At 39.5% G+C, this 27,729-nt stretch overlaps 1 protein-coding gene across 1 annotated transcript in view; it reads right to left on the bottom strand.

Annotated features, from left to right (window-relative positions):
* Positions 1–27,729, bottom strand: part of HHAT (hedgehog acyltransferase) — a 271,581-nt gene that overhangs the window by 188,566 nt on the left and 55,286 nt on the right. Inside the window, exons 7-8 of the mRNA XM_089528314.1 lie at positions 24,494–24,665; positions 1,537–1,687 (exon numbers count right to left, since the gene is read on the bottom strand). Of these exons, the coding sequence (XP_089384440.1) occupies positions 1,537–1,687; positions 24,494–24,665 (323 nt within the window). The remainder of the gene's footprint in view (positions 1–1,536; positions 1,688–24,493; positions 24,666–27,729) is intronic.

Below are 27,729 nucleotides of genomic sequence, written 5' to 3'. Positions count from 1 at the left end.
AGGTTACTTTATAAGCACCATGAAAAGCAGCATTTTGTACTAGCTGATGCTAAGGAACTGTCAGGGATGATGGGAGTTATAGCTCTTCACCTCTGGCTCGAACTCACCACCTTGTTACGCACCGGCGCTGACCAGTTTTGGTCAGTGGTTAAAGCTTTGCTTCAAAAGCAGCAGAGTTAGAGAGAATAGGCTGAAGACCCTGACAAACTCTCCAAGCCTTCTCACTCTTGCTTCCACAGAAGTCTTCCCACTTCTTCAGGATCCAGCTGGCTCTTGTATCTTCACTCAAGACACCAGACAACTCAGTAGTCTTATATAAAAGATCTACTTTATTCTACTATATACAGCTCCAAAACTATCCAACACAACTCCTCACTACTACCCACACAATACATTAGGAATCATAGCCATTATTATAGTCCTTGGATCATACCACCCACTCTTGTCAGTTTCCACCCAGTGGGCGTGCACATCCACTCTCACTGGTTCTCTTGTTTCTACCCAGAATTGATGATTTCATCATCTCAGCCTTGACCACTTAACAATTCTCAGGTGTGTTCAATTATCCACTTTACATTTCTGTCCTTGGCATTCAGGACTTGTTAATTCCATTACCTTTAACACCTGTGTGGCTCTTAATTGCTTCTGCTGAGTCATCCTGACTCTCACATACAAGTTTTATTTCAATCACTGTATATCCCATGTTGCTTTTTCCTTAACAGGAACAACATTTAATAGCAATCTCATATAATTCATATTACAAGGATTTGTATGCCATGGCATAAATGAGGTAGCAAGGTCCATGCCATCCAGGAGTTCTGGACTTGACAAATTATACGTAAGTAACAAGAAGCACTGCTTGGCACAGCTGACTAAAGCCAGGTAGTGGAGAATGGATTGCAATCCAATATTAAAAGACTACAACTTCTGCATACACAGGTAAACCCACCTTCCCTAGACACCAAAGTCTGCCAAAGAGCATTAAGTCCTGTGCACAATAGGAGAGAAGTAAAAAATTCAGATATTTGAAAGATCTCCACAGTTACTTTTTCATGAATGGAGTCTATTACCTTTCCTTTGGCATTGTGAAGGTGATCATTCCTCAACACTTTCCCTGTAGGGTTATCTAATCAAATATTACCTATCCTTCCCTGTATGAATTTTCCACACAAAAGTGTCATTTTCAAGGGGACAATAATGGAAAAAAAACCTCATATTTCATACAGTTGGAGAGAAAATCATTATCAGATCAGTGCAGATAAACGGTTTGGATCCCATTCTAATCATTCAGATGATGAACATCCCAAAGGCAGACATCTCTTCACCTCTGTGGCAGGAGAAAGTAATTATCAAATGGAAGGATATTTTAAAAAGTCTTCAAAAACAAGCAGTGAGAAATGATAATGCCATGTAACGTTTATCAATTTGTAGGTGTTCTTGTAGGCGATGAGGTGACACAGGACACCCAAGTTCAATGCAACACAAGGATAAAAAAAGAAATCTGGGGTGAACTTCAGCAATAGAGATCAGGCTCACCTCCACATTCCACAGAAACTGTACATGGTGCTCACGCAGCGAGGTAAAGCAGGAGGTGTGAGTCCATCCATTTGAATGACAAGTGCAGGGACACCGAAAAGAACAAGATACTTCACGTAAAAAAATAGGACTTGTGCCAATGCGAGGCCACCTGAAAAATAATGCAAGAGAGAAAGCTTCATTGAAGTATATGTTTTAATATTTATTTGTTTTTCTCCTGAATAAGAGCACTATCATCATCATCTTTATTTATACCCTTGCTTTCCCCAAAACTGGGATGTATGCCGCTTATAGATATAATACAACTCCCTCTTAAATGTACTTTCTTTAAAAACTTTCAATTTGAGAAGCCTGTTGGGCTAAAAATGTCTTTACCTGCTGACACCACAGCAGGGTGTAGTTTGTAGAACAGGAAAGCAGCCCATAGTATTTACATTTATATTTAAGATAACTAGAAGTAATTATTTTGGTTGCTTTTGCGAAGCTGGAAATTTAAAAATTTAAAAACAAATTGCTGGGAGAGGGGCCTAGAATTAGAAATGAATTAATTACTTTTTTAAAAAGTATTTTTTCTAAGATTGCTGCTACACTGCAGAATTAATGCAGTTTGACATTGCTTTAACTATCATGGTTCCATCCTATGGAATCTTGGAATTTGTAGTTTGTTATGGCACCAGAGCTCTCTGATAGAGAAGGCTAAATATCCATGAAAGTGCAAATCTAAAAGTTCCACAGCACTGAACTATGGCTGTTAAAGCAGTGTCAAAGTGCATTAATTCTGTGGTGTAGATGCAGCCTAAGTTACTGCTAAACCTCTCTGTGCTACTGCTATCAAGAAGGCACTATCTTGCACTACCACTGTTTGTGTACTTCTGTTTGTGGCAAAATACAGAGAAGAATCTTCTCATAACCATACTGCCATCAGCTTAGCATAAAATGTGAAGTGTATGATGAAACAGATTAAATATGCCTTTGAAATCTCCTATATAAAACCATAATAAGCACCACTATTTAACAATCCCTTTGGTTCATTCATTCTAGGTTATGCAGCACCATGTGTATAAGAAAACACGAGAAATGTTGCACTTCCAGAATCTCAGCTGGGACCTCCAGATTAGATTGGTATAATAAGCAAATATTGATTTTCAGCTCAGTGCAAATCAAGACCTATTGATCAGATAAATATTAACCCCCAAAGGACTATAAATCTTCATGTGCCCTAAATATAAAATCAATACAGGGCATGTTCTGTGTTATTACAGGCATAGCTTTACTTGTCCATCCAAAATTTTCTTGGCATATATATGTGGGGGGATTGTCTTTTTTGGAGGTCATGTAATGTTTCATTTCATGGAAACATTGCATCTTTTCAGGGTACAAGCTTTACTTGTAGTGTTATGATATCCTTTTTCAATGTATTCTTTTACCTCAAGAGACCATTCGCACCACAGAGGTTTAGCATTATATTCCATTTTAACTAGCATAGCAACACCCTATGATATGGGGTTTAGGAAAGGGCATTTAGAATTTTCCAGACAGAGAGCTCTGTTCCACAGGAGTTAACTATGGCATTTATAGCTTAATACCTAAAGGCTACAGATCATGTCTGATCTTGGAAGCTAAGCAGAGTCATCCCTGGTAAGTACTTTGATGGAAACTGCCAATGAATACCAGGTGCTATAGGCTATGTTTCAGAGGAAGGAACTGGCAATATGACCCCAAGTATTCCCTGCCTAAGAAAACCCTATGAAAAATTCATGGGGTTGCCATAAATCAACAGGTGACTTGAATGCACTTATACACACATAGTGCTATAATTGTTCAGTATAAATAGGCCCCAGAATGGGCAATGTGTGTCCCATAGACTGCATGTGCCTCCATGACACCAATGTGGTTCCCCATGTCTAGGGTTGCCATAAGTGAGGACCTCCAAACCAGGACAAATGTAGGACAAAATTTTCAAATGTAGGACACATTTTTTGTGTCTTACATTTGAAAAGGAGCCTCGCTGAGGGGAGGCTTTCCTTCCCCACCTGAGCCCCGTTCTCACCGTCGGAGCTCAAGTGGGGAAGGAATCCTCCCCTCATGGAGGCTTCCCTTCCCCACCTGGGCCCCGTTCTCGCCACAGCAGCGGAGCCCAAGCAGGGAAGGGAATCCTCCCCTCAGCCCAGGGGCGGGGGAAATCCTGGGGGCGGGGGCAAACCGGGGAGGGACCGTGCGGACCTGCCCCAAACCGGGAAAATCCCGCCCCCAGGTGGGATATGGCAAACCTACCCATGTCCACTAGACCCTCCCCACCTTTTGACCGTATCCAAAAATGACAAAAGTGTGCCCTCCAGAGGCCTTGGGAGTACCTGATTTGCTGGAGGGGAGTAAAGACAATTACTCCCCTCCAGCCTGTTTCAGGCCAGTACAGCATTCAGGCCAATAGAGCCTCACAAAACTACAGTTTCCAAAATTTCATAGCATTGAGCTATGTGACAATGCTGGATTATTTCTGTAGTGCAGATGCACTCTAAGACTCTTCGGGTGCATTTGTCATTCAGCTGCCAAACAATCCCCAACCTGACTCCCAATGCTTAAGCTGCAATGGGGAGAGGGCAGGGATCTTCATATAACTATCTGAATGATGCCCATCCACTTCTGCAGCTTCAAAATAGGGAGGAAAGCATATTCACATTTAAGGGACCTAATCTGAGACCTCAGAGAACTACTCTCCTGATGCCAAAAATTGATAAATAAACTGAGATGGAAGTTTGAAGTGGTGTCTCTTTTGGTGTCTTTTTTTCTTTCTCTCTCTCTCAATTTCTCTTGAGACAATTCCATCTGATTCATTTGCCAAAAGTTACTTATTGACAAAAGCTGGGCTAATGAAATACAATACTTCAACTATCTTCTATTACTCACAAGACATCAAAAAAAAAAAAAAAAAAAAAAAAAAAAAAAAACCACACAACACAATTGTAGTATAGAAAGGGTTAATCTGGGATTGAGACAGAAGGTGAATAATACCTCAGAAAACGCTCTGAATGTTAAAATGTTAAGCATTATCATCACTGCAATTATCAATGCACATTTATATATATCTCACACTTACAATAAAACCACAATCAACACAGTTTACAAGGAAATCAGAACTCACCTAATTAATATCTCTAGGTTATTTAAGATTTCTTATTAGATTATCATAAAACTAATTTAAACAATCTATAATAACATAGATCAGGGGTTGGCAACCCCCGGCCCACGGGCCGGATGCGGCCCGCGGATGCGGCAGGACCGGCCCCAGCCGGTGGTGGTGGTGGTGATGGTGATTATGATGATGATGATGATGATGATGATATGAGTCAGCTTGAGAGGCATGCAGGCACTGTTTCTTAAGCCGAGAGAGTGTCACCTTCCAAAGTGTGTTTTGGGTGCTTTTAATGCTAACAAGTCTCCCTTGTTTTGACAGTGATAGTGTGGTGGTGGTGATGATGATGATGATGATGATGATGATGATGATATGAGTCAGCTTGAGAGGCATGGACGCACTGTTTCAGAAGCCAAGAGAGTGTGACTTTCCAAAGTGCCTTTTCTGTGTGTTTTTCGTTCTTTAATGGTGATATTGACATCAGAAAGCCTCTGAGGCAAGGCCAATGAAATTGTTGTGATTTTTACAAACCCATGCACAGTGAAGAAAAATCGAAGTCCCTTGACCAAGTACACACTTCTGAGAAGTACACTTGGTCCAAGAACAGTGAAACCACCTTGACATGTTCAATATGCATAGCCATGTTACACCATGCTAAGTGTTAAACCCAAGGGGTTTGGTTATGGAATAAGCCTCTGAAATATGCAAGAGGCCACGTTAAGTAAAGCCATGTGAAATGCACAAATGTGCTGTTGTGTGTGTTTTGGAATGCAGGTTGGGGGTGTTTGGCCAGAAAGGGACCGAGGAGGAGATGGCGGGCACATGTCTCCTCCACCCCACGGGGCTTCGGAGGAAGCTCCGCCCCCGACGTGTGGCTCCACCCCCGGAGGGTGGAAGCTCCGCCCCTGGCATGCGGCCCCACCCCTGGGAGGTGGAAGCTCCACCCCCCCAGCTTCAGCCCCCTGAGTTGTCTGAGAGACAGCAACCCGGCCCCCGGCTCAAAAAGGTTGCCTACCCCTGACATAGATACACCAAGATTAAACAATTTACTAGTGATTCACACTAAAAGAGAGCCAGGATGGCATAGTGATTTGAGTGTTGGACTATGACTCTGGAAACCAGGGTTTGATTCCCAGTTTAGCCATGAAACCCACTGGGTGACCAGCCTCAGGGAAAGGCAATGGCAAACCCCCTCTGAAGAAATCTTGCCAAGAAAGCACTATGATAAGTTCGCCTTAGAGTCGGTATAAGTCAAAAACAATTTGAAAGGACATAACAACAACAACAACAAGGTTTAAAAAGAATAATATTCCCCAAAGTTTGTGTGTGTGTATAAATTCAAAACTAAATGTTGCATCAGAAAAAGGCCTAAATGGGACGCCCCCCCCCCCCATTTTAGAAATATTTAAAAGATTACATACACACACACACACACACACACACACACACACTTTGGAGGCATCCATTTCAATTTTCTGCGTTTAACATCTAATTGTCTTGGGCCAGTTCTGTGATTAGCAGCAAGGAAAACTGCCAAGCTATCTGGAAATATTTAATTTTTTATATCTGAAACATCTCTCTTTCAAAGGTTTCACTATTAATATAATTTCCCCAGAGTTCTCCTGTTTAGTAGAAAGAGTCACAAACTAAATAAGCTAAACTTTTAATAACTAATCTAGCAATTCAGCCAAACTTATTTAATTCAAGGCTGCTCTTATTGTCAGAGAATTATGATGTTCACCTGTTTCAGTGACCTTTGTTCAAGTGCTGATAACCGAGTCTCAAGAAACAGTATTCTAAATTTCAATTCAATCAGCTTACAGAAACAACTTAAAGTTCAAGAGCTAGGGTTTAACAAGCTTTTTTTTTAGCAAACAGCAGCATTGGGAAATAGTTACCTCCTTGCCATAGCTACTCCAATCTTTGCCAGCTGAAAACATCTGCTTCTGCCACTAACAGAGGTGCCCAGGAAAAGATGTGTTGTGGTTTTTTGCTATATATTTAACTTCCAATATCATGATCAACATAATCTAGTGAGCAAATCTTATCCGTTATCACAAGCACAAAAAGGATAATTTACTATATATACTTGTGTATTAGTCAACCTAACATAAATCATGGGCAAGTTGGGGGACCACAATTATAGATTTTGCTATAACCCATGGTTAAGTAGAGAACAAATCTTAGGGGCACTTAAGAAATATTTCCCCCTCATTTTAAAAAGGAAAAGCTAAAGAGAAGGAGAGGATCTGTTCACACCAACAATGGTGAGGTGTGTAAATGGTGTTGCTGATCTTAAAATGGCTATATCTATAAAAATACAAACCCATTGGGTGACCTTGGGCAAGTCACACTCTCTCAGCCTCAGATGATGGCAATGGCAAATTCCCATCTGAAGAAACATGCAAAAAAAAAAAAAAAACGCATGACAGGTTCACCTTAAAGTCGCGATAATCGAGAAACAATCTGAAGGCACACAACAATACCAATAACAATACAGATAGGGAAAGGAATATAAATGAGGAAAAAGAATGTGAATGTGGCCTGAAAAGTGTGGGGAGAGTAGAGCAAGGAAAGCAACCTGCCTCTATTAGGGACCCACTGCAAAGGCAGTGACAAGTTAAGAGAAGCTCCTCTTGGTTTGGAAGCAGTGTAGCCACCCTCCCTTGCAGAAACTGGAGAAAGAAAAGCAGCCTTCCCTCCCTTCTTTTTTAGCCCGAGTGGTGTTCTGCAGCAACATGGAGGAGCCTGAAGGATGAGGTGTGCCCGCAGTATGCTATGCTAAAAGAATCATAGAATCATAGAGTTGGAAGAGATCGCACGGGCCATCCAGTCCAACCCCCTGCCATGTAGGAAATCCAAATCAAAGCATCCCCAACAGATGGCCATCCAGAGGAGCTGCTCATTTCTGCCTTTTCTCACTGCTTTCACGATGGGTCCCTATTCCAGCACAGAGCCATGTATAAGTTCAGCCAGTTTTGAGGGGGTCGATTTCTTATCCAAAAAATTTGACTTACACATAAGTATATATGGCATTTTCTTCTTGCAAATGACCCATCCTGCCTCTCTGCAATAGCATCAAGAAACTTCATGTCACCATTATGAGAATGTTTGAGATTATGAAATAAATAAAAGCATAAAGCACAAATTAAATGCATTATAAAGGTCAATATAGAGCCATTACAGTTAAATATAGCCATTACAGTCAAATTGCTAAAGCCCTAGCAGTAAAATCCTATATCTGTTTGCTTATAAGTAAGTGTCATTATGTTCAACAAGGTTTGCTCCTAGAAAATGTAGTACTGTGAACATTTGCCTAGTAAGCACTAATAAGCACATGAATGTTTCAGTTCCTACCTGAGACCAGTCACTATCACTTTCACCAAACTTCCTCAGGGAGCACATTACACTAACAGTTTTACACAATGGATAAATGGTCATATATTGTACTAACTTAGGGTTGCCAGTTCAGAATTATCCTCAGTCCAAACCTCAGACTTGGAGATGGGCCCCTGATGATATTGTTACGTGTGGTCCATTAAGTACCAACCACAGTTGTTCAGAGCTTGTCATTCAAACAAAAAGCAGGGAAGAGAGAGAGAGAGAGAATATATTTTCCTTTTTAGAAGTTATGACAGAAATCATAGCAAAAGTACTGTTCCCAGATCAAGGTGAAATGAAGAATTTTGAGAAACTGGAGTATGTCCAAAGGAGGCACCCAAAATGGTGAAGGGTCTAGAAACCATGCCTTGTGAGAAGAGACTTGGGGAGTTGGGGATGTTTAGCCTGGAGAAGAGAAGATTAAGAAATGATAGGATAGCCTTGTTTAAATATTTGAAGGGATGTCATACTGAGGATGGAGCAAGCTTGTTTTTTGTTGCTCCGGAGAATAGGACCCAGAACAATGGATGCAAGCTACAGGTAAAGAAATTCCACCTCAACATTAAGAGGAACTTCCTGACAGTAAGAGCTGTTTGACACATTTCCTTGGAGTGTGGTGGAGTCTCCATCTTTGGAGGTATTTAAACAGAAGCTGGATGGCCATGTGTCAGGGATGCTTTGATTGTAATTTCCTGCATGGCAGGGGGTTGGACTGGATGACCCTTGTGGTCTCTTCTAACTCTATGATTCTATGATGGGATAATTTCTTTTTGTGGGATAAGGAATGCATAACTTAGTCTACTTGCTCCTAGCCAGAAGGTGGGTGAAAAGTAGAGTGGAGAGTGAGTCCTGGCACCACAATGACTAGGAAGGAAGGAAGGAAGGAAGGAAGGAGTGAATACATGGATGCCTTGGAAAGTGGTTGCAAGTTGCAGCTACCAACCAATTAAATTGTATCCAGCTACTGATTTACTCACTGAGCAGGAGTTCTGCGCACAGCCCTTTCCTCTTGCCTGGAGTTTTGACCAGCAAACCTGGTGAATTTGTACCCTTGTTCCCCGCCTAGAGATGACCGACCAAAACTAGAGACTCAGGGCCAGGTCCTGAGGTTTGATAACCCTACACTGACAAGATGTAAAGCTCCACTAGGTATAGTGCCACTTTCTCCGTGTGCTGTGTACTTACAATCCTACAGCTAGGTTGCAATCCTTCCACGACCATTTAGTAGCCAGAGGAGGATGGGGAAGTAGTCAGGCAGCATCTGGCTGTGTTCCTGTAGCCACATGCAGGAAAATGACAACCAGGTCCAGAAGGATGGAGGCTTCTCTGTGCATACAGCACAGGAACACAACTGGATGCTGTTTGGCCACCTCTGGCTGCCAAATTAATTTAAATTAAAGGAGCGCTGGTGGCACAAAGGTTAAATGCTGGTGCTGCAGCCATTCACAGCCACAAGGTTGTGAGTTCAATCCCAGGCAGGGCTGCAGGGTCCACTCATCCTTGCATTCTTCCATACATCACTGAAATGAATGCCCAGCTTGTTGGGGGCAATTAGCCTACACATTTTAAAACACTTTGGGAGTGCTTAAGTGCACTAATAAGCAATATAGAATTGTATTGCTATTGCTATAAATGACTAAGGGAAGGATCCAGCTGCAGGATTGTAAGTAAAGAGTACAGAAGGTTGCTGTGAATGGAGATGCTGAATAACTCCATTTGCAATGACCATAAAAGGACATACATAGCTTCCACCTTTGCATATGTCACTGACAGGATGTCAACAAAGGTCTCCCAAAGGAGTTGATTGGTTGGGATCCACTTCTATAGGGAGAAAAGTTTCCTCAGATCGAGCAAGAACTTTAAAACAGCCTTGAAATGCACTATTTACAATATGCTCCCCTGTAACAAGAAGTGATGTTATGTGAAAAGGAGATTTAGATCACTGTGAATGCCCTTGGAGCTCTCTTCCTGCTGCTGTGAAAGAAAATTATCTGCAGCTAAGCATCGGAGCCAGAAGCAGACTATCCCAATTAACCAGCCATGGGGAACTTTGCATCCCAACAGATGGTGAAGATGAAAACAGAGTAGCCAGCCAGTAGCTGCAGCATATACTGGTATTAAATTTGCTGCTATGCTACAACCCTGCGTAACATTAAAAGGAAAGTTTAAATGGTGCATATAGTAATATAGTCAGCCCTGTGTATCCATGGATTCAAGCATCCACAGCTTGAAAAAATTCCCCAAAAATATAAATTCCAGAAAAGCAAACCTTGATTTTGCCATTTCATATAAAGGGCACCATTTTATTGTGTCATTATATTGAATGGGACTTGAGTATCCACGGATTTTGTTATCCACGGGGGGGGGGGGGGGGTCCTGGAACCAAACCCCACTACCAAGGGCCCACTATATAAGGCTCTTTTCCATGTAAATTATTTTCTAGCTAGAGAAGATTTGGGAAGTCTTCCTGGGTCACTGTGCCATTCTGAATCCAGATTTGAAAAAAAAGAAGTAGTAGTAGTTTTTGGAAATGTATGTTGTAAAACATTTACAGATATTTGAAATACCCGGATATTGACACTGAAAGTGTTTCTAGTGGGGAACATGGCCCGCTGATACCTTCTCCATGCTGGAGGAGAGAGTAGAAATGGCAATAAGCACAGGTTCAGAGACAAATTCTGTCCAGTGTGTCTCTATCCTGGGAAAGGGGGGGAACAAAGAGTGTGCCCACGAAGATCTGTAAACCTGCAGAACTCCTGGAATATATTACAGTCAACCAGGACCAAAGGTGGGAGGAGACTGAGGGACAAAGTCATTGGTTCTTCCCACTGTCTGTGAGCCCGATGGACACTAAGTTACAATCACACTTCCTTTTCTAAGTATATCTTTATCTATATAAATATTTGGATTTAAGAAGTAAAAGGAATCTTCAAACCACTGGATACTCACTGAATTTCTGCCTTTTGGATTACTATTACTGTAACGATCATGGAGGAACTACATACATTCAACCTGGACAATGAAGAAATCAAAATAGTTCAGAGTTCCCATCCCTGAGTCAAACATTGTTCAGAACAGAGATTACAGTCAAGAGATCAGAAAAAGTCTAGGAATTAGAAGGGCTGCTATGAAAGAACTAGAAAGATCCCAAAGTGTAAAGACATACACCTGGGCATTAAAGTTAAAATTATCCAAGCCATAGTATTCCCCATCAAATGTGAGAACCAGACAGTGAAGAAAGCCAATAACAAGAAAATCAACTCATTTGAGATGTGATGTGGAGAAGAGTGCTGAGGATACCATAGACAGTCTAAAAGTCAAACAAATGGGTCACTGAACACATCAAGCTTGAACTCTCCCTGGAAGCCAAGAAGACCATGTTCAGGTTCTCGTATTTTGGTTTTATCATGAAAAGGTATGACTCACTAGAAAAAGATAATAATGCTAGGAAAGATAAAGGGTAGTAGAAACAGAGGAAGACCACACACCAGATGGATAGACTCAATCATAGAGTTCATGGGCCTGAATTTACACGATCTGAAGAGAGCAGTGGAGGACAGGGGTTCTTGGAGATGTCTCATCCACAGGATCATCATGAGCAGGGGTCAACTCAAGGGCAGTTAACAACAACAGCAACAAAGCTCACTCACCAGTATTCACTCAATAAATTTGCAGTTATCTTTATGAGACTGAGTGACTAAGAGAGTAGAAACATAGCTTCTAGCAGCATCAGCCATCTGGATTTCAGTCTTGAAATCTGTTGTATTGCAAACAGAATACAGCACAGATAAACAAAATATTTGTTGATGGGTCTCAGCTAATTTGGATGAAAACAAAGTGTTACTGTTAAATATTTCTATTTCAGTACAAACTGGTTACATTTTTAAAGACGCTTTCAAGGTATTTCTAGAATTTCATTTGTTCAAACCTAAGCTTTGTGCATCGATAATAAATCCTAGGCTTTTTCACGCTACAGAATTAAAGCATGCTGATTCTACTTGAACTGCTATGGCACCATCTTATGGTATTTTAGGGTTTATAGTTTAGTGAAGCACTAGCATTCTCTGTCCAAAAATTCTTAAGGCCCCTCTCAAAACTATAAATTCCAGGATATTTCTATGCAAAACAAACACATGCAAATTTTGCACAGAATAGATCTGAACTGTAAAGATTCTCATAAACCCAGGAGTCTTCTCATCACAGTTTCTCAGTACTCAAAAAAACCCTCTTTTTAACCAATATTTTTAAATACAGATTTTTGAATATTATTTCCATAACTAGTATCTTCTTTTTGGAAGAAATTCCAGATTAGCACTAGTGGAAATAACACTCAGAAGAGGGCTTTTCATCAGGAATAGAGTATGGAAAGAAAATATTTAATTTTCTTCTTATGTAATTTCATAAAGAAAATACACTCATGCTCAGTGGATGCTTAGCTGAATTGTTCAAAACTGTCATGTTAAATTCAAAAATGAATTCAGTGGCACATCAAGTTTGGCCCTGAGAGATGGCATGCCTTGGGTCAAAACTTGAAAATACAGTGTGTCACCCTCCCCTGAATGCTAGTTGGGAGATTCAGGGAATGGCAGTCTTTAAAATGAACTTTTCAAAGCCCCACCTAAGGCCAAACCAACAAGAGGGATAACAATATTTTTTTAAAAAAATGACTTCAGCCCCAAAATAATGGGACATAAAGAACAAGATAGCAATTTTCTTTTACTATGATGTTTATCACACTATACCCTTAAAGTTCCACAATTCCAGTTTGACTCCTCTAGCTGCCTCCTGTTGCATTCTGAGATTTGCAGTTTTAAGGAGGGGTATTTAGAATTCTCAGGCAGAGAATCTGCCTGAGAATTCTAAATACCCCTCCTTAAAACTGCCAATCCCAGAATGCAACAGGAGGCAGCTAGAGGAGTCAAACTGGAATTGTGGCACTTTAAGGGTATAGTGTGATAAACATCTATGTGTTTTAAGAGGCATTCTTTATTTTAATCACCTTTGCACTGGTGATGCAGTGGTTCAATGCCAGTACTGCAGCCACAAGGTTGTCAGTTTGATGCCAGTCAGAGCTCTAAGGTCCACTCAGCCTTCCATCCTTTCATAGATCGGTAAAATGAGTAACCAACTTGTTAGGTGCAATTGGCCTACACATTGTAAACCGCTTAGGGAGTACTAGTTCACTGATAAGCAGTATAGAAATGTAGTTGAAATTGCTATTATTTGAAATATTAGATCTAATTCAATGCCAAAATACAGCTGGCCCTACTTATCCACGGATTCAAGCATCCACAGCTTGAAAATATTCAGAAAAAGCATAAATTCCTTGCTTGGGCTAATAAACTGATATTGCTAAGACCAAGAAATGGAACTGCATCTCTGAAACATGCCACAGATATATCTCCACAAAAGTAAGGGTACAAATTGCTCATCATATTCATGTCTGTTTGATGCAAATGAGCTAAAGTAGATGCAACCATCAGTTAGCTGTTTCCAAGACTGCCTTCAATGCTGAAAAAGATGCCTATTTTGCTGCTAGAATAATTGAATATTGATGCTACAAGCAAAGCCACTACTTTTTAAGCACTATTTGTATACGTATTTGTCACCTCATCAGTTCTGTGCTGATGCACACTGCCAGCATGAGATACAGCAGAGACAGTCTTGCAGTACTGCCAAAAAAGGGTTTAAAACTAAGCATCAACATTTTGCAGACCTGAAAAAATGCAGCTATATTTTGAAACAGATTCACAAGCCATTACTGAAAATGAGACACTATGTATCAATTTGTAAAGGATATACATATCTGGGTCAAAATTGCTGCTTCCCAAAAAAGTAATATAGTACTTCATTTTCATTCCTAGATTCAAAAGGTCTGGACTCCAAAGCATAATTATCTATATTTGGTAGGCAATTAAGTATTTCTGCATCACATAAAAGAAAACTGACACATACCGTTAATGTCTTACACTATGATTAGCATCAACTCGCATAGACCATTTAGAAATCCCTTCTACTGTTGTTCATCTGAGGAAAAATTCATGGAATTTACCACCACCTTCCGGCTTCTACTGTTATACAGTGTGCCCTTGCTTTACACATATGCTTGAGCCCCGTTTAAATGAATGGGGCTCGTGCATGTGGCGACACAGTGGCGCGCACACGCCATGGGTGTGCGCCCCATTAGTCCCTATGGGACGCGCTGCCCCTTCCTCCCCACCCTATGTTGGGAGTGACACCACTGCTCCCCAAATTTTCAATTACCAAATTTTCAATTTAATCACATACAATTATGTAAATATAAATTCATTTAGGTTGTGCTTATGATATAGAAATGTAAAGGTATAATCTTAATTTTGCTAGTTGTTTATTTCACAACTTTTGCCATTACAGAAGTCCTGGTGGTGCAGTGGTTAAATCCTATACTGCAGCCATTCACCCACAAACCCCAAGGTTGCGAGTTCAATACCAGCAAAAGGGCTCAAGCTCGACTCAGGCTTGCATCCTTCCAAGGTTGCTAAAATGAGTACCCAGATTGTTGGGCACAATTAGCTTACAGTTGTAAACTGCTTAGACACTGTTAGTTCAGTATGAAACGGTATATAAATGAAGCTGTTTGTTTGTACATTCAGTGATATACAGGAATTGTACTTTATGAGTAACATTAGTTCAAACATCATAACTGAGGATTCTGTATGCTGTGGTATGAGAAGAGGGCTATGCGGGGGGTGACACAATGAGTTACTGCACCGGGTGATGCCAACCCTAGAGACATCACTGATAACATGTAACAGAGCTGCATCCTTCTGGATGTCAGTACATATTTGAATTACTACTGTGACATCTTCCATAAACCACTGTTGCTTTCTGCTGGGCTTCAAATAAAATCAGATTACACATGCACACATCTGTCTGAGGACTGAAGTCTACTGGGGATGAGAAAGATGGAGAGGGCCTTCTCGGTTGTGGTACCTCAATTATTTAATACCCTCCCCCTAGAGGCCCAACTAGTGACAACATTAGTTTCATTTAGATTCTAACTAAAGCAGGGCTATTTACTAAAGCTTAACAGATATATGCTAACATAATTATTTATGTTCAAAATGCTAACATTCGTATTTTTAGACTGTGTTAATGTTTTTAACTTGTTTTATCTTTTTAACGTGTTTAGTATGCTTTTAGTCTACTGAAATTATTTGTATTGTTTAAATTGTTCTGACTTGTTTACGTTGCTTTTACTTGTATGCTACTCTGACAGCTTGTGATATGGGGAAGGAGAGAAATGTTTTCATCATCACCACCACCATCTGATGTTGGTTGAGCAATATACACTCAAACCTGTATATCCATGGCTTTTTCATCCACAGATTCAACCATCCGCAGCTTAAAAATATTAAAAAATAATATAAATTTCAAAAGCAAACCTTGATTTTGCCATTTTATGTATGGGACACAATTTCACTATGCCATTGTGTTTAATGGGACTTGAGCATCCACAGATTTTGGTATCAATGAAGGATCTTGGAACCAAACCCCAGAAGATGCCAAGGTCCACTCTAAGGCCCTCCAGATTCTCCAAGAATGTTTTCAAATATTGGCTTATATAGAAGCAATGAGCTTTCCAAAAATAATAGAATAATCCTCATGCACTAAGATGGGACAGTTGAGTCTCCAAGAGTCATGCTATGTTCCAGAGGTCACAGAGAACCAGGCAATCAACATGGCCACCTGAAGAGTTATAAATAATGTCACCAAGTTACAGCCACTTGGTATGTACAGTTAGGATGTTTGGGGGTTGGGAGTACAGAGAAAAGACAACAGGGAGAATCACTGTCCTAATAAATATATTACTTTTTGCCACTGGGGCTTGCTTTCTTTCTTTCTTTCTTTCTTTCTTTCTTTCTTTCTTTCTTTCTTTCCTTTCTTTCCTCATACAATGCAACAAAATTGTCTTATGCTGGGATTTGGAGGGGGAGTGGTTGTGATCTTTGATACAGAACAGCAGCACTGGTGCTCAGTAATGCAGGGAGAGTGATATCCGTACCAGGTGCAGAGAATACAATAAATATACAAAAAGTCTTTCCACTAATGCTAACTCTGACTCTAACCCTAATGCCAATCTTCAGTATACTGGAATTCCAATGGGGTCAAAATCTACCTTATAACTTATTGAATACAAGTTCTTATCCTCATACATGAAGGTTAGAAAAATATCTGAATTACGGTATCCTAAGAGTGTCCACCTCTCTTGTTAAAGCCTCAGTTGTCTTACAAATCTAACAGAATAATGGATTTTGCCGTGTTCATCACCTACAGGTTTCCACTGCTACTTAGTCATTGCTCTTTTTCATATGTGATGAATCTCAGCACTCTCTTCCTTAATGCTGCTTTAAAATAGATGAATGAATCTGTACTTTTTAATTTCTTTTGGTCTTTCTTTTTTCTTTTGCCTTAAATTATTGCTATCTCATCCCATTCATGCATTCAATCAGAGTGCAATTTTTAAAAGACCTACATCAGTATTTTCCTGTACATTCTCCTGCACATTTCTTTTAATATATGCATTGTTGTATAATACAGATATTTTAGCCAATCATATTCCCCCAATGTAGTGACTTTTGCAGGCATATTTCCCTATTACAGTCAGTCATACAGTAAGAACCTTTTCATACCACACAATTATCTTGCTACAACTACACTTTAAGTGCCACAGCAACATTCTATAGAATCGTGAGATGTGTAGTTTAAGGATGTGAGAGATGGACAGGGAAGAAAGCAGATAAGAAGGAAATCAATTAATTTGAGATGTGGTGCTTGAGAAGAGTGCTGAGGATACTACGGACAGGATAGCCAAAAAGACAAACAAATGGGTCCTTGAACAGATCAAGCCTGAAATCTCCCTTGAAGCTAAGATGATCAAACTGAGGCTGTCATACGTTGGACACATCATGACAAGCCATTACTCATTGGAAAAGAGAATAATGTTAGGAAAGATGGAGGGCAGTAAGAGAGGAAGACTCCATGCTATATGGATAGACTCAATTAGGGAGATCATGGGTATAAATTTACAGGACCTGAGCAGAGCAATGGAGGACAAGGAATCTTGGAAATGTTTCTCATTCACAGGACTGCCATGAGTCAGACCAACTTGAAGGCAGTTTACAACAATAACAAATTTATAATTTTCAGACACATACACTTTCCATGATGGTGCAGAGCAAACCAGGGATTATTCTGCTACTGTTTTTTGCTCCAGAGCAGAGCTTCATTCCAGTTTCCTCTAGTTTTGACCTTGTGCATTATAGGAACAGGTGAGGCTCAAAATGGAGTGAAACCACTTTTTTAGTCCATGGGCCTATGTGTTTGTGCTTGTGCCTTCAAGTCACCATTTGACTTATACCAATCCAATGAATTCCACAGGGTTTTCTTGGGCATGGAATACTCAGAAGTGGTTTTGCCAATCCCTTCCTCTGAAATATAGCCTACACCTGGTATGCAATAGCGGTATCCCATCCAAGTACTAACCAGAGCTGCCCCTGCTTAGTTTGAGGATCAGACAGCCTATAAAAGCCCATAAAATTAGTAAAAGTCTGTGAATATGCAACAGAAAATCAACCACTGACAATAAGACCTTATCACTCCAAGCAAACTGAATCCAGGCAGATGTAGCAATGTAAGCCTACTACTGCAAGGTATAATAGCTAATTCAGCTAAAATCCTTTGCTTCCTCTTCATTAAGATAATTTAAAATCATCAAAGCCAAAATGCCTCTAGATGCTTCAAACAGTGTCATCCTGAAAACTCAATTCAATTAGACACTTTTAGCTTTTCCCTCCTCCCCCTCCATTTTCCTCCTCAAGGCCATTGATCCCCAGTTCTTATCAAAACAGAAAGATATGCACTCTGTTGAATTTGCAGCACACTGACTTTAATGAGTGTATCCACTGGTTTCAGAGATGGCTTGAGAAAAAGACTAAACTGTGGCATGAAAGCCAGAAGGCTATGAAGCTAAGAACAAAGATAAAATTGGAGACATCAAAGTAAGTTTAAAACACTGAGATGCTGTCAGCTGCTATTACCCACCTCCCCAAAGCATGATTATTATTTTGAAGGGGGCGGGGGAGGCTTCACTAACTGTACTGCAAAATTCAGAAAAGTGTGGTTGTTAAAGTGGTGACTGTGTTTCACTTAACATATTGGTTCATGCGCTGCAAATTAGATAGGTTTCCAGTAAACTGTGAACCAAACAAAGCATTCTTCTCCATCCAAGCCAGCATCTCAGAAAGATCCAATCAAATGTAATGAAGGGAGCCACCTAGACTGGAAGTAGAAATCTTTGGCTCTGTGTGCAGATGTGTTGGAACATTTTTGCATTCTCTTTCCCCCTCCTTAGATAGATAGAATTCCTTCATGCAAACTCTCCCCTCTCTCTCTTTCAAACTAACCATGTGATTTAGATCACTGCCACTTTGGAATTAACTGACACTCTCAAAGATTTTCAACTGAACTGCATGTCTTCCATCTTCCTCTTCTCTCAATTTTCTTTGGAAAGATAGGAAATAAAGATTTCTCTTTACCTGAACTATTCACTAGCTAGATTCGGATATAGCTTTTATGTAAATATAGATTAATGCCATTAGCAAACCGTTGTATAAGCTACTTGTGTTGTTTCAGTCTCAATTCTTAGTGGAGCATAGTTTTACAAAGGCACAGTATTCTATATACATTTTAGAATCCGTGTTATTACATTTTAGTTCTTTTCTATTGGCTTTAGAATTCCTATAGGATTTTATAGTGTGTTTTACTTGTTTTAGTGTTATTTTGTGTTATTTTGAAATGGTCTAATTTCAATACAGACAAAGGCACATTTCTGCTACTCTGCTGATTTAAAGCTAGACCCTAAGAGGCTTGGCTTTTACATTTTTTTTTTTTTTTTTTTTTAACATTTAAATATTTTTGTTTCCTGGACAAAGGCTGAAGCCTTAGGAAACTTGAAATTACCCTACAAGATGGCCATCAGATGAGCCATCAGGTTAACCTGATGCTTTCAGTCAGGTCCATCCTCTGGGACCAGACACTGGATACTCCTAGGGAGCAGCCTGGTTTGTACTACGTTCCTATAACTTTTGGAATGCTAACCACAGGGAAAGTGATTCTACCAAAACATTCAGAAGAACTCCCTGATAGTAAGTGCTGTTCTACAGTGGAATATGCTGCCTTGGAGTATGATGGCATCTCCTTGTTTGGAGAACTTTAAACAGAGGCTGGATGGCCATCTGTCGGGGGTGCTTTGATTCTGTGTTGCTGCATGGCAGGGGTTGGACTTGATGCCCTTGGGGTCTCTTCCAAGTCTATGATTCTGTGATTCTATGTGCTACACCGTGTTCAAAAATAACACATTACAAGTCAAGACTGGTACCTTTTGAAAGTGACAAGTATATAATGGATTTAAAAAAATTAAGGATGAATAATGGTGTTACAGTTCACAGTGTAATAAAACAGGAATGTTGTAGTGAATTTTGAAGTGCAGGCCCCCGTCCTACAGTCCCTCACAGCAATGCTGCTGACGAGAGCCCAAATTGGAGTTGGTTCTCTTGCTCTAATTTATTTTTAAAATACAGTTTTAATCTCTATCACAAGCAGGTCTTTTATCGGGTTAATGTATCTTGCTCGCTGAAGACCAAGCCAAATTACTTTGGAATACAACAGGGACTGCTCATAACAATACACTTCCCATCCATCTCCAGCTATACATGGAAGGAATAAGGGCAGATGAGTTCCTAGTCCCTGCTAACCAAAAAGTCCTGAGGTATTAGACTTGCAAGCCCTGGGTCCACTCCACCATTGCTAATGAGTAACTTTCCTTTTTCCCATTATTTTTTGGAAACAATCTTACTTCCCACCCACCCCATTATTTCTCACTAAATTAACATTTCTTGCTTTAAAGAAGAATCAGTGCTCATGGAAGCAGAGGTTTGTTTTTTAAAATGCACAGACAAGCAAAACAAATACTTTTTAGTGGTGGGAAAGTTCTTCAAAATAGGCAGATGCCACATGCAGCCTGTTGATCACAGGTTGTAAAGATATTTTACTGGAGATGCCACATACTGAACCTGGGCAATTAAATATATATGGCATGTGGTGCTCTGCCATCTGAAAGAAAAGGAACTGTAAATTGGCCAAATTTCCTCCGGTTCCAAATTCCATGCAGATAAAAAACATTTATCATCCTATGCGCTGAAATTGCTGTGCTTTAGTATGATCCTTTTGAGCTTCTGTTTTCATCTGTTTAGAGCTGACTCAAGAGTGCAAAAGCTGCATGTGACACAACCATTTCAGCCACTGTACTACTAAAAATCATAGGTCAGGGACTCAGAAACTCTCTCATATTTAAAAGAAAAAACTGAGCAAAACAGTTCTCCCTGAAAAGAAAAGTTATGCATAGCATTGAGGGACCCAGGGCAAAATGAGGTATGATGTTAATTGTGTAAAAACAATTACTGTGCATTTTTATTAAAAAATGTGTAAATTTAAGTTTAGAACTACTTGATTTTCCACTTCTCAACAATTGTCAAGGAAAAAGCATTGGTATTTCTTCCCACAGTATCAAAACATTCAACATTTTTTCTTTTTTTTTTTCCCTAAATGACAGAAAAGTTTAAAAACTGTACATATTCAACAGACTCACACAGAACTTCACAACTTTCTGAAGAACAACTGTGCAGTTGTAGGTTTGCCAGGACTGTTTCATTTTGAATAACTCTTTGAGAAAGAAGGACAAGACAGCACAAATTGATGGATTAGATACCAGGAATTAAGAAATAAAAAAATATTGCCTGCTGGAGTTTGGGGACTGATTTTCAAGTCTTGCTTGATAGAAGAGACAAGATATGTGGGAACTTTCCAAGTGCTGTATTTCTTCCCATCAGCATTTCTCGAATGGTAAGCAATATCAAATTTAATAACATTTAGGAAATTATCAAATTTCATCCTGATCTAAATTGTAACAAGTTTAACTATTTGACTCTTGCTTCTTCTGTTACAGTCCCTGCCCAAAACTTGCCCCTCCAAAGTTGATTTTTGCATTTCTAGCAGAGACCTATACTCTGCACAGAAAATAGCAGAAAATACTGGTTTGTTGTGGAGGACATGCTATTTTCTATGCAGAAAATGCTGTTTTCTGTGATATAAAGCCAGCTGAAAATTTTGCATGGAATAAGTTTCCAACTACAGCACTTTCTATGCAGAAAACAGCATGCACAGAAATATTATTTTCCTGCACACAAAATGCTGTTTGTTATTATTATTATTATTATTATTATTATTAACCTTTATTTATAAAGCACTGTAAATTTACACAGCCCTGTACATACAATCTTATTAATTGGACGGTTCCCTGCCCTCAGGCTTACAATCTAACAAAAAATACTATATGTGAATTTTGCACAGAATAATTCCCAAACTGAGACTGGTCTTCAAAAACTGCATGACTCTGAAAGTTTTTCCCACAGCAGAAAATTGCTAAAACTCGTTAGTGCATTCTTCAGAACAAAATTAGAGAATTACAGTCCTATAACAGAGAGCCTCATTTGACAGCAGCTTCATACAGATATTTTTTTTAACCAAGGTATTGGTTGTAGACAAATATTTAAACTCTCACTTCCCACCTATACAAACCAAAACTGTTTAGTCCCCTCTCAGCTGCTATTTGTATACAAAGAAGTTAATGGAACCAAAATGATTAATGTCATGCCTAAGTTTATCCATCATATCCTTCTCCCAAAAATGCTACTCTTTTTCATGAAGCACAGCCACAGAAGGTAACCCATACCCAGAAATGATGTTGTCACTAGGCCTAAACAAGGATTACCTAGTGCTGAGATTGCTGTTTTACAGCCAGAAAATTGCTGGTTTTGCCAGGCAATTTAAAATTGCTGAAACATGTATCTCTTCTTCCTATAATAATGTTTAACGTCACCATTTGTTTCTTTACTGCTACAGTTTTTCTGTAATGCAACAGAAATGCTTGCTAGAGTAAAACATTTTAAGATAGTTGGGGGGGGGGTTAACACAGAAGGTCTAATGATATTAAATGATCTCACCCTGCAGATATTGTTGGACTGCAACTCGCATCATTGGCTATGCTAGCTCAGGCTGTTATGTTGTCCAATAAGCTCTGGAGGCTCCATGATTCCTACCCTCAGCCCAATTCTGAATCTGATGGGATAATATATTCCACTGTTTTGGGGCAGCCACTAAAAGAGACCTTTCTTTCACTCGACCATGAGTCAGCCATAAGTAAGATACAAAGAACTTTTCCAGCAAAATCTTAGGAATGTTACATTCTTACATCAGCCAACATCTACATCTTCAGTTAAGATCTTGGAAAGATGGCCACTCTTCCCCACTTTGTTCATCTTAAAATAACCCATGTTCATTTCTGTTCAAAATAAATTATGTACTCAGGTGTTTGCAACCATGATGATGCAGCTGTGCTTAATGATTAACATTAGCCATTTGCCTTTGTTTTTAACCTTCTCCAACTTCTATTTATCTTTGTTAAAAGCAAAACAAAAGCCTTATATACACAATCTGGAAAGAGTTCACTGGGTTTAAAATGTTTCATGAGCCAGCACCAATTTCAAATATTGTTCCATCATATGAATATGCATTTTGTTTCAAATTACTGGCCCAAAATTAATTTCAGTTATTGAGATCAATAGTTGCTGGCAGCCAGCAAAAACAGCCCAAGGTCAACTCCAGCAAAGACAGTTAAAGACAGCAAAACCTATTTGGCAGACAATTTTGTTGGTCTGAATACAATTTCCCAAATTCCCCAATGAGCTGTTTCATACACACTGTCATAACGCAGTCTGTGGCATCCAAGGAAATTTGACAGAGGTATAATTTTGTGTTCCTGCATGACAGTGGGTTGGACTGGATGGCCCTTGTGGTCTCTTCCAACACATTATTCTATGATTCTATACCAGGAGAAGCCTACATCTCCACAAGTCAAACTTTCCCCAACAGCCTAAACTACCATGAGCAGATACAGTCAATGTAGCCCCTCTGCACAAGAGGCCCATCTTCAGCCACATCAGGTGGATGCAGAGGAAAGACCTCTTTCCTTTGTACAACAACAGCAAGTCAAGCTCATATTGATTGATTGACACATTGACTGAATTTATATCCCACCTTTTTCCCATAATGGGATTCAAGGTAGCATACAATAATTTAAAAGGCTGAAACTAAAACATTAATTACAAAAGTGAAGAAATAATGTTAATATTAAAACTTAATATTAATATTAAAACAGCATAGTTAAAACTATTTAAGAGTAAAAAAACATTAAAACAGCTAACCATACTACGTATGTAAGAGAGTGGATGTGCCTTCAGGTCACTATCTAGTTATGGTGACCCCATGAATTTCAAAGGGTTTTCTTAGGCAAGAAATACTCAGGAATATTCAGAGGTGAATATTGCCAGTTTCTTCCTCTTAAAGATATCCTGCAGAACCTATTATTCATTGGCAGTCTCACATCCAAATAATAACCAGGCCTGACCCTGCTTAGCTTCCCAGATTTGATGGGATCTGATGCCTTTAGGGTATTTGTGTGTGCACCTTCAAATTGCATGTTGACTTCTAGAGACCCCGTGAATTACACCAGCTCAAATACCAAATGCCACACAATGAGCTACATGGCTGCCAAAGTTAGCCAACTATAAATCTTCTAGAAGCAGAGACAACTCTTCATTGCAGACAACTGATTGCCAACCTCATGTGTTTTGGGCTTTTTTGGATTCTTGATCCTTGGATTGGCTATAAGATGTATGACTGGTCAATCTACTTCCTCAGCTAAAATGTCTATCAGGTTATTTATTATTTTTGTATCCCATCTTCTCTCCCAGGAGCTATTCACTTGATCTGCTAAATGGCATGCATGGCAGGCATGTGGCGTGCAAGGCAGGTATGTGGCATGCAAGCTGTTTCCTATTCAAGCACTGACCCACATTGCATTGTGCTCCAGACCCTTCCAAATCCTTTTTCTATGCACATTCATCATTGCTATACAACAAAGTGGATGGAATTTGCAAACAATAAGACAAGTATGTTAATACAGTCGGACAGACAGTAGGGCCTCCCCAGAAGATCTCACAAAATGGGCAGGTTCATATGAGAGAATATGGTCCTTCAAATAATCTGGATCCTAGCTTTCTAAATCTTAATCAGTTTCAGCCTACTTGAGGACATACACATTAAGAATGCATATAGGGAAAAACCATATGAAAAGAAAAAGTTTTGAAATGTTAAAGTGCATAAATGTTTTGAAACCAACCATAGACAAACATAATTTGTACCTTGTCATTCTGTAAAGTAGAAATGACAACTACCATGTCTCTCCTGTGTAATATTTACACACATATTCATACAGATACTAACCTAAGGTCCAGTAAGTTGCTCTTTCCAGATGTGAAGGACGACTGCATATTGCATGCATATACATCAGGTGAATCATCAACTCTGCCAGCCACCACCAGATCAAAATACGAATGGTGCCACAGATGAAAACATAGAGATTAGACTTCAAACTGTAGGAACTGTGCTTATTCATCTGTATTAGGAATGAATACATAAATACAAATTAATGCTGTATAAAAATGCTATTGTGTCTGTGAATGTGTGGTTGTACAGAAACAGATTGGAATTCAACTTACACTTGAAAGTAAATTAAACCTTCTAAAAGAGATGTCTGGAAAGCAAAATCACTAATAACACTGAATACACTTGCATTGGCTGATGTTGTTGGATTCTTGTAATGCCAAGGCTGACTGTCTGAAAATTATATACATTTCAAGTGTCCTAGTTGTTGAAATGAAGTCAATCATGTTTTAAAATGTAACAAAAACCCAACATTGAAAGCATTTCAACATAGAAAGCAACATGCAGACTGCAGACTTGTGTACTATGGTCACACGTGTGATATTTGATGTTTATCAACACCTGCATTTTATATAAGTTATAAGCAGTATCCTATGAAGAATACTTTCCTTGGGAGAATGTTAGCACAGTTCAGTTGGAAGAAAGGAAGCAGCTGAATTTTTTCTACACTCCCAGATTGCTTTGTCAACTGTATACACTGTCTGAGTTTGGAACAGCAGTAAAGACTAGTCTCTTCCGGCAGACCTATACAGATCAAGTTTAAATAATGTGTTTTTTGAGTCCTGAGCAGATGGGACAGGATATCCTTTCCCAGGTATTCATCCAGGTTAATTCCTGGGTCAGCGTAGGGACAGGTAGGTGTTCACACACCCATCCCTGCACAGACCCAGGACCCGGGGCCCTCCTTATCTTGCTGGCAGGCAAACCATTTGAGAAGGATAGGGGGTACCTGGCTGCAGGCGCCACATTTTTGCATCAAATAGGGCAATTGGGGGGCTTCTCAGATGGTTTGCACAGGGCAATTGTGGGGCCTCTCAGATGATTCACATGCCAGCAAGGTAAGGAGTCCTAGGTGGCTTTCTGAACCACCTGGTTTTGCAGCAGAGTTTCTTACAAATGCCTCACAAAATCAGGACTATAGTTTTTTGTGGGTTTTTCAGGCTATGTAGCCATGTTCTCACAGAGTTTCTTTCTGACGTTTCACCAGCTTCAAACAGAGACGGGCGAAACGTCAGAAAGAAACTCTGCTAGAACATGGCCACAGAGCCCAAAACACCCACAAAAAACTATGGATGCTGGCCATGAAAGCCTTCGACTTCACAAAATCAGGACTATTTTGCCGTGCGGTAAAGACGCTTTACCCTGGGGTCAGACTGAATCCTTCAGATCCACATCTGTACTGGAGGGATCAAACCTGATCCCACCAAGGGGGCTTCATCCTGTATCATCTAAACTAGATGATACCAGCTCTTGGGAAAGCCAGGCCATTTAGCCCATGCAGACAACCCCTGAGTTTGAATTTGTTGTTTTTAATATGCATTGAGTTTACATGCTCTTTCAACTTGTGTTATGCATTTTTAACTGGTTACATGTCCACTCTGATTATTTTAATCTGTTGTTGTTCCCCACTTCAATCCACAGGAAGAGACAGGTAAGAAGTTATTGTCATCAATTCCTCATTCTAAACTAAATGTTTTCTCTGTTTTTGTATGTATATTGTTCACTCACAGTAATAAAGCCTCATAGGTTGTATATCTTCTGGGCTGTAGACTCAGTCACCTCTTCCTTCAACTATTTTACTTATTAAAAATTAAAATCACAAGACTACAAATCATAGTTCTCTCACTTCAAGTGTTCTGGTGATTTTGCTTAGATAATGGCCCAGCCCACCATAGTATCTGACTCTTTTTAAAAACCTAACATCTTGCTTAACAGAAGTTAATGGGAAATGAACAACAAAAAAATTAAAAGATGTATACTTTCCCAACACTTCACTTTTATCCCTCTCTCTAATGTCTATTCATTGAGCAGCAGACTCATTTTGAAGAGCAGACTCACTTCTGTGAGCATGTTTAATCATTCTGCAAAGTTTCCTTGAATCCATAATAACCAGCAGAATCATTTCAAAAAGAGGGATGTTGGATTAGAATATTCTCAGTGTTCAGCCTTTATCACCTGTAGGGATAATTGTTTCTAGAAACGCTTTTTGTTCTCTGACTTATCAGGAAAAAACATAATGAGGTAAAAAAAATTCTGAATGAAGAAAGTCAGTTAACGCAAAAAGAATATGTTTATTTTCCTTCACCTTTTACACATAGGATTTTGCACAGCAAAGCAAAAAAAGTTGTCATAGTTTAAAACATTGTTTTAAAACATGAAACTGGCATAATTGCTGCCTATGTAGGAAAATATTCAACCAACTCAATAACATAAGAACATACTTTAATGGGGGGGGGGGACTTTGCACTTATTCATTTTTGTTGCTGTTTTCATTGTGAAGACTTCAAACAGCAATGAATAAAACAGTATTTTCACTCAATAAAACCTAAAATGTATGATCCAGAATAAACACATTTAAGGCAATGTACTCAAATATTCTAATGATGCATCTGCCCTGTAGAAATAATGCAGTGTGACACTGATTTAACAGTCATGGCTCAATGCCATGGGATTCTGGGATCTGTAGTTTCTGCAGCCAATGATTCCACTTTGAGGAAAATAAGAAGGCCCAGTTTGTTTGAAAGAATGAGGCTCCCTACACAGCTGCCTTTTCTGACTACAAAGGCCATGAGCCAAACTGGTATTTGCAATCCAGCCAGTTCTCTGGTTGGATTGAAACTTAACCATGCCTAGAATCAGACCATAGTGGCCATAATTCAGGAACAATCATGGCAGCTCTGTGGTGAAGGATGGTACCAGAGAGTGCCCTCACACACTATAGAGACCTATGAAGCTTCAGAGCAGAATGTCTTTTTCATTTGTGGCATTAAAAGAAGCAATAAAGATAAAGGTTCCCCCTTTGACAAGGTTGTTGAGTTGTGTCTGACTGCAAGGGGGTGGTGTTCACCTCCGTTGACTCTCAGATGTTGACTCTCCTTTTATTTTCCCTTCTTTTTAAAAAGCTATTTATACCAATTAGTTGCAAACCAGTGGTGCCTTCCTATTATCTCAGCTGTCACAGCTACCTCAATTGATAGTGCTGTCCAGTAGTTATTTGGCACATATGGTATGGGAGA

The sequence above is a fragment of the Sceloporus occidentalis genome, unplaced genomic scaffold (assembly GCF_023333645.1).
Source record: "Sceloporus occidentalis isolate IW3139 unplaced genomic scaffold, rSceOcc1.0.p SCAF_6, whole genome shotgun sequence".
In the NCBI taxonomy this organism is placed as follows: domain Eukaryota; kingdom Metazoa; phylum Chordata; class Lepidosauria; order Squamata; family Phrynosomatidae; genus Sceloporus; species Sceloporus occidentalis.
The sequence above is the reverse complement of the archived record's forward strand: the minus strand, read 5'-3'. Positions and strand labels throughout refer to the sequence as shown.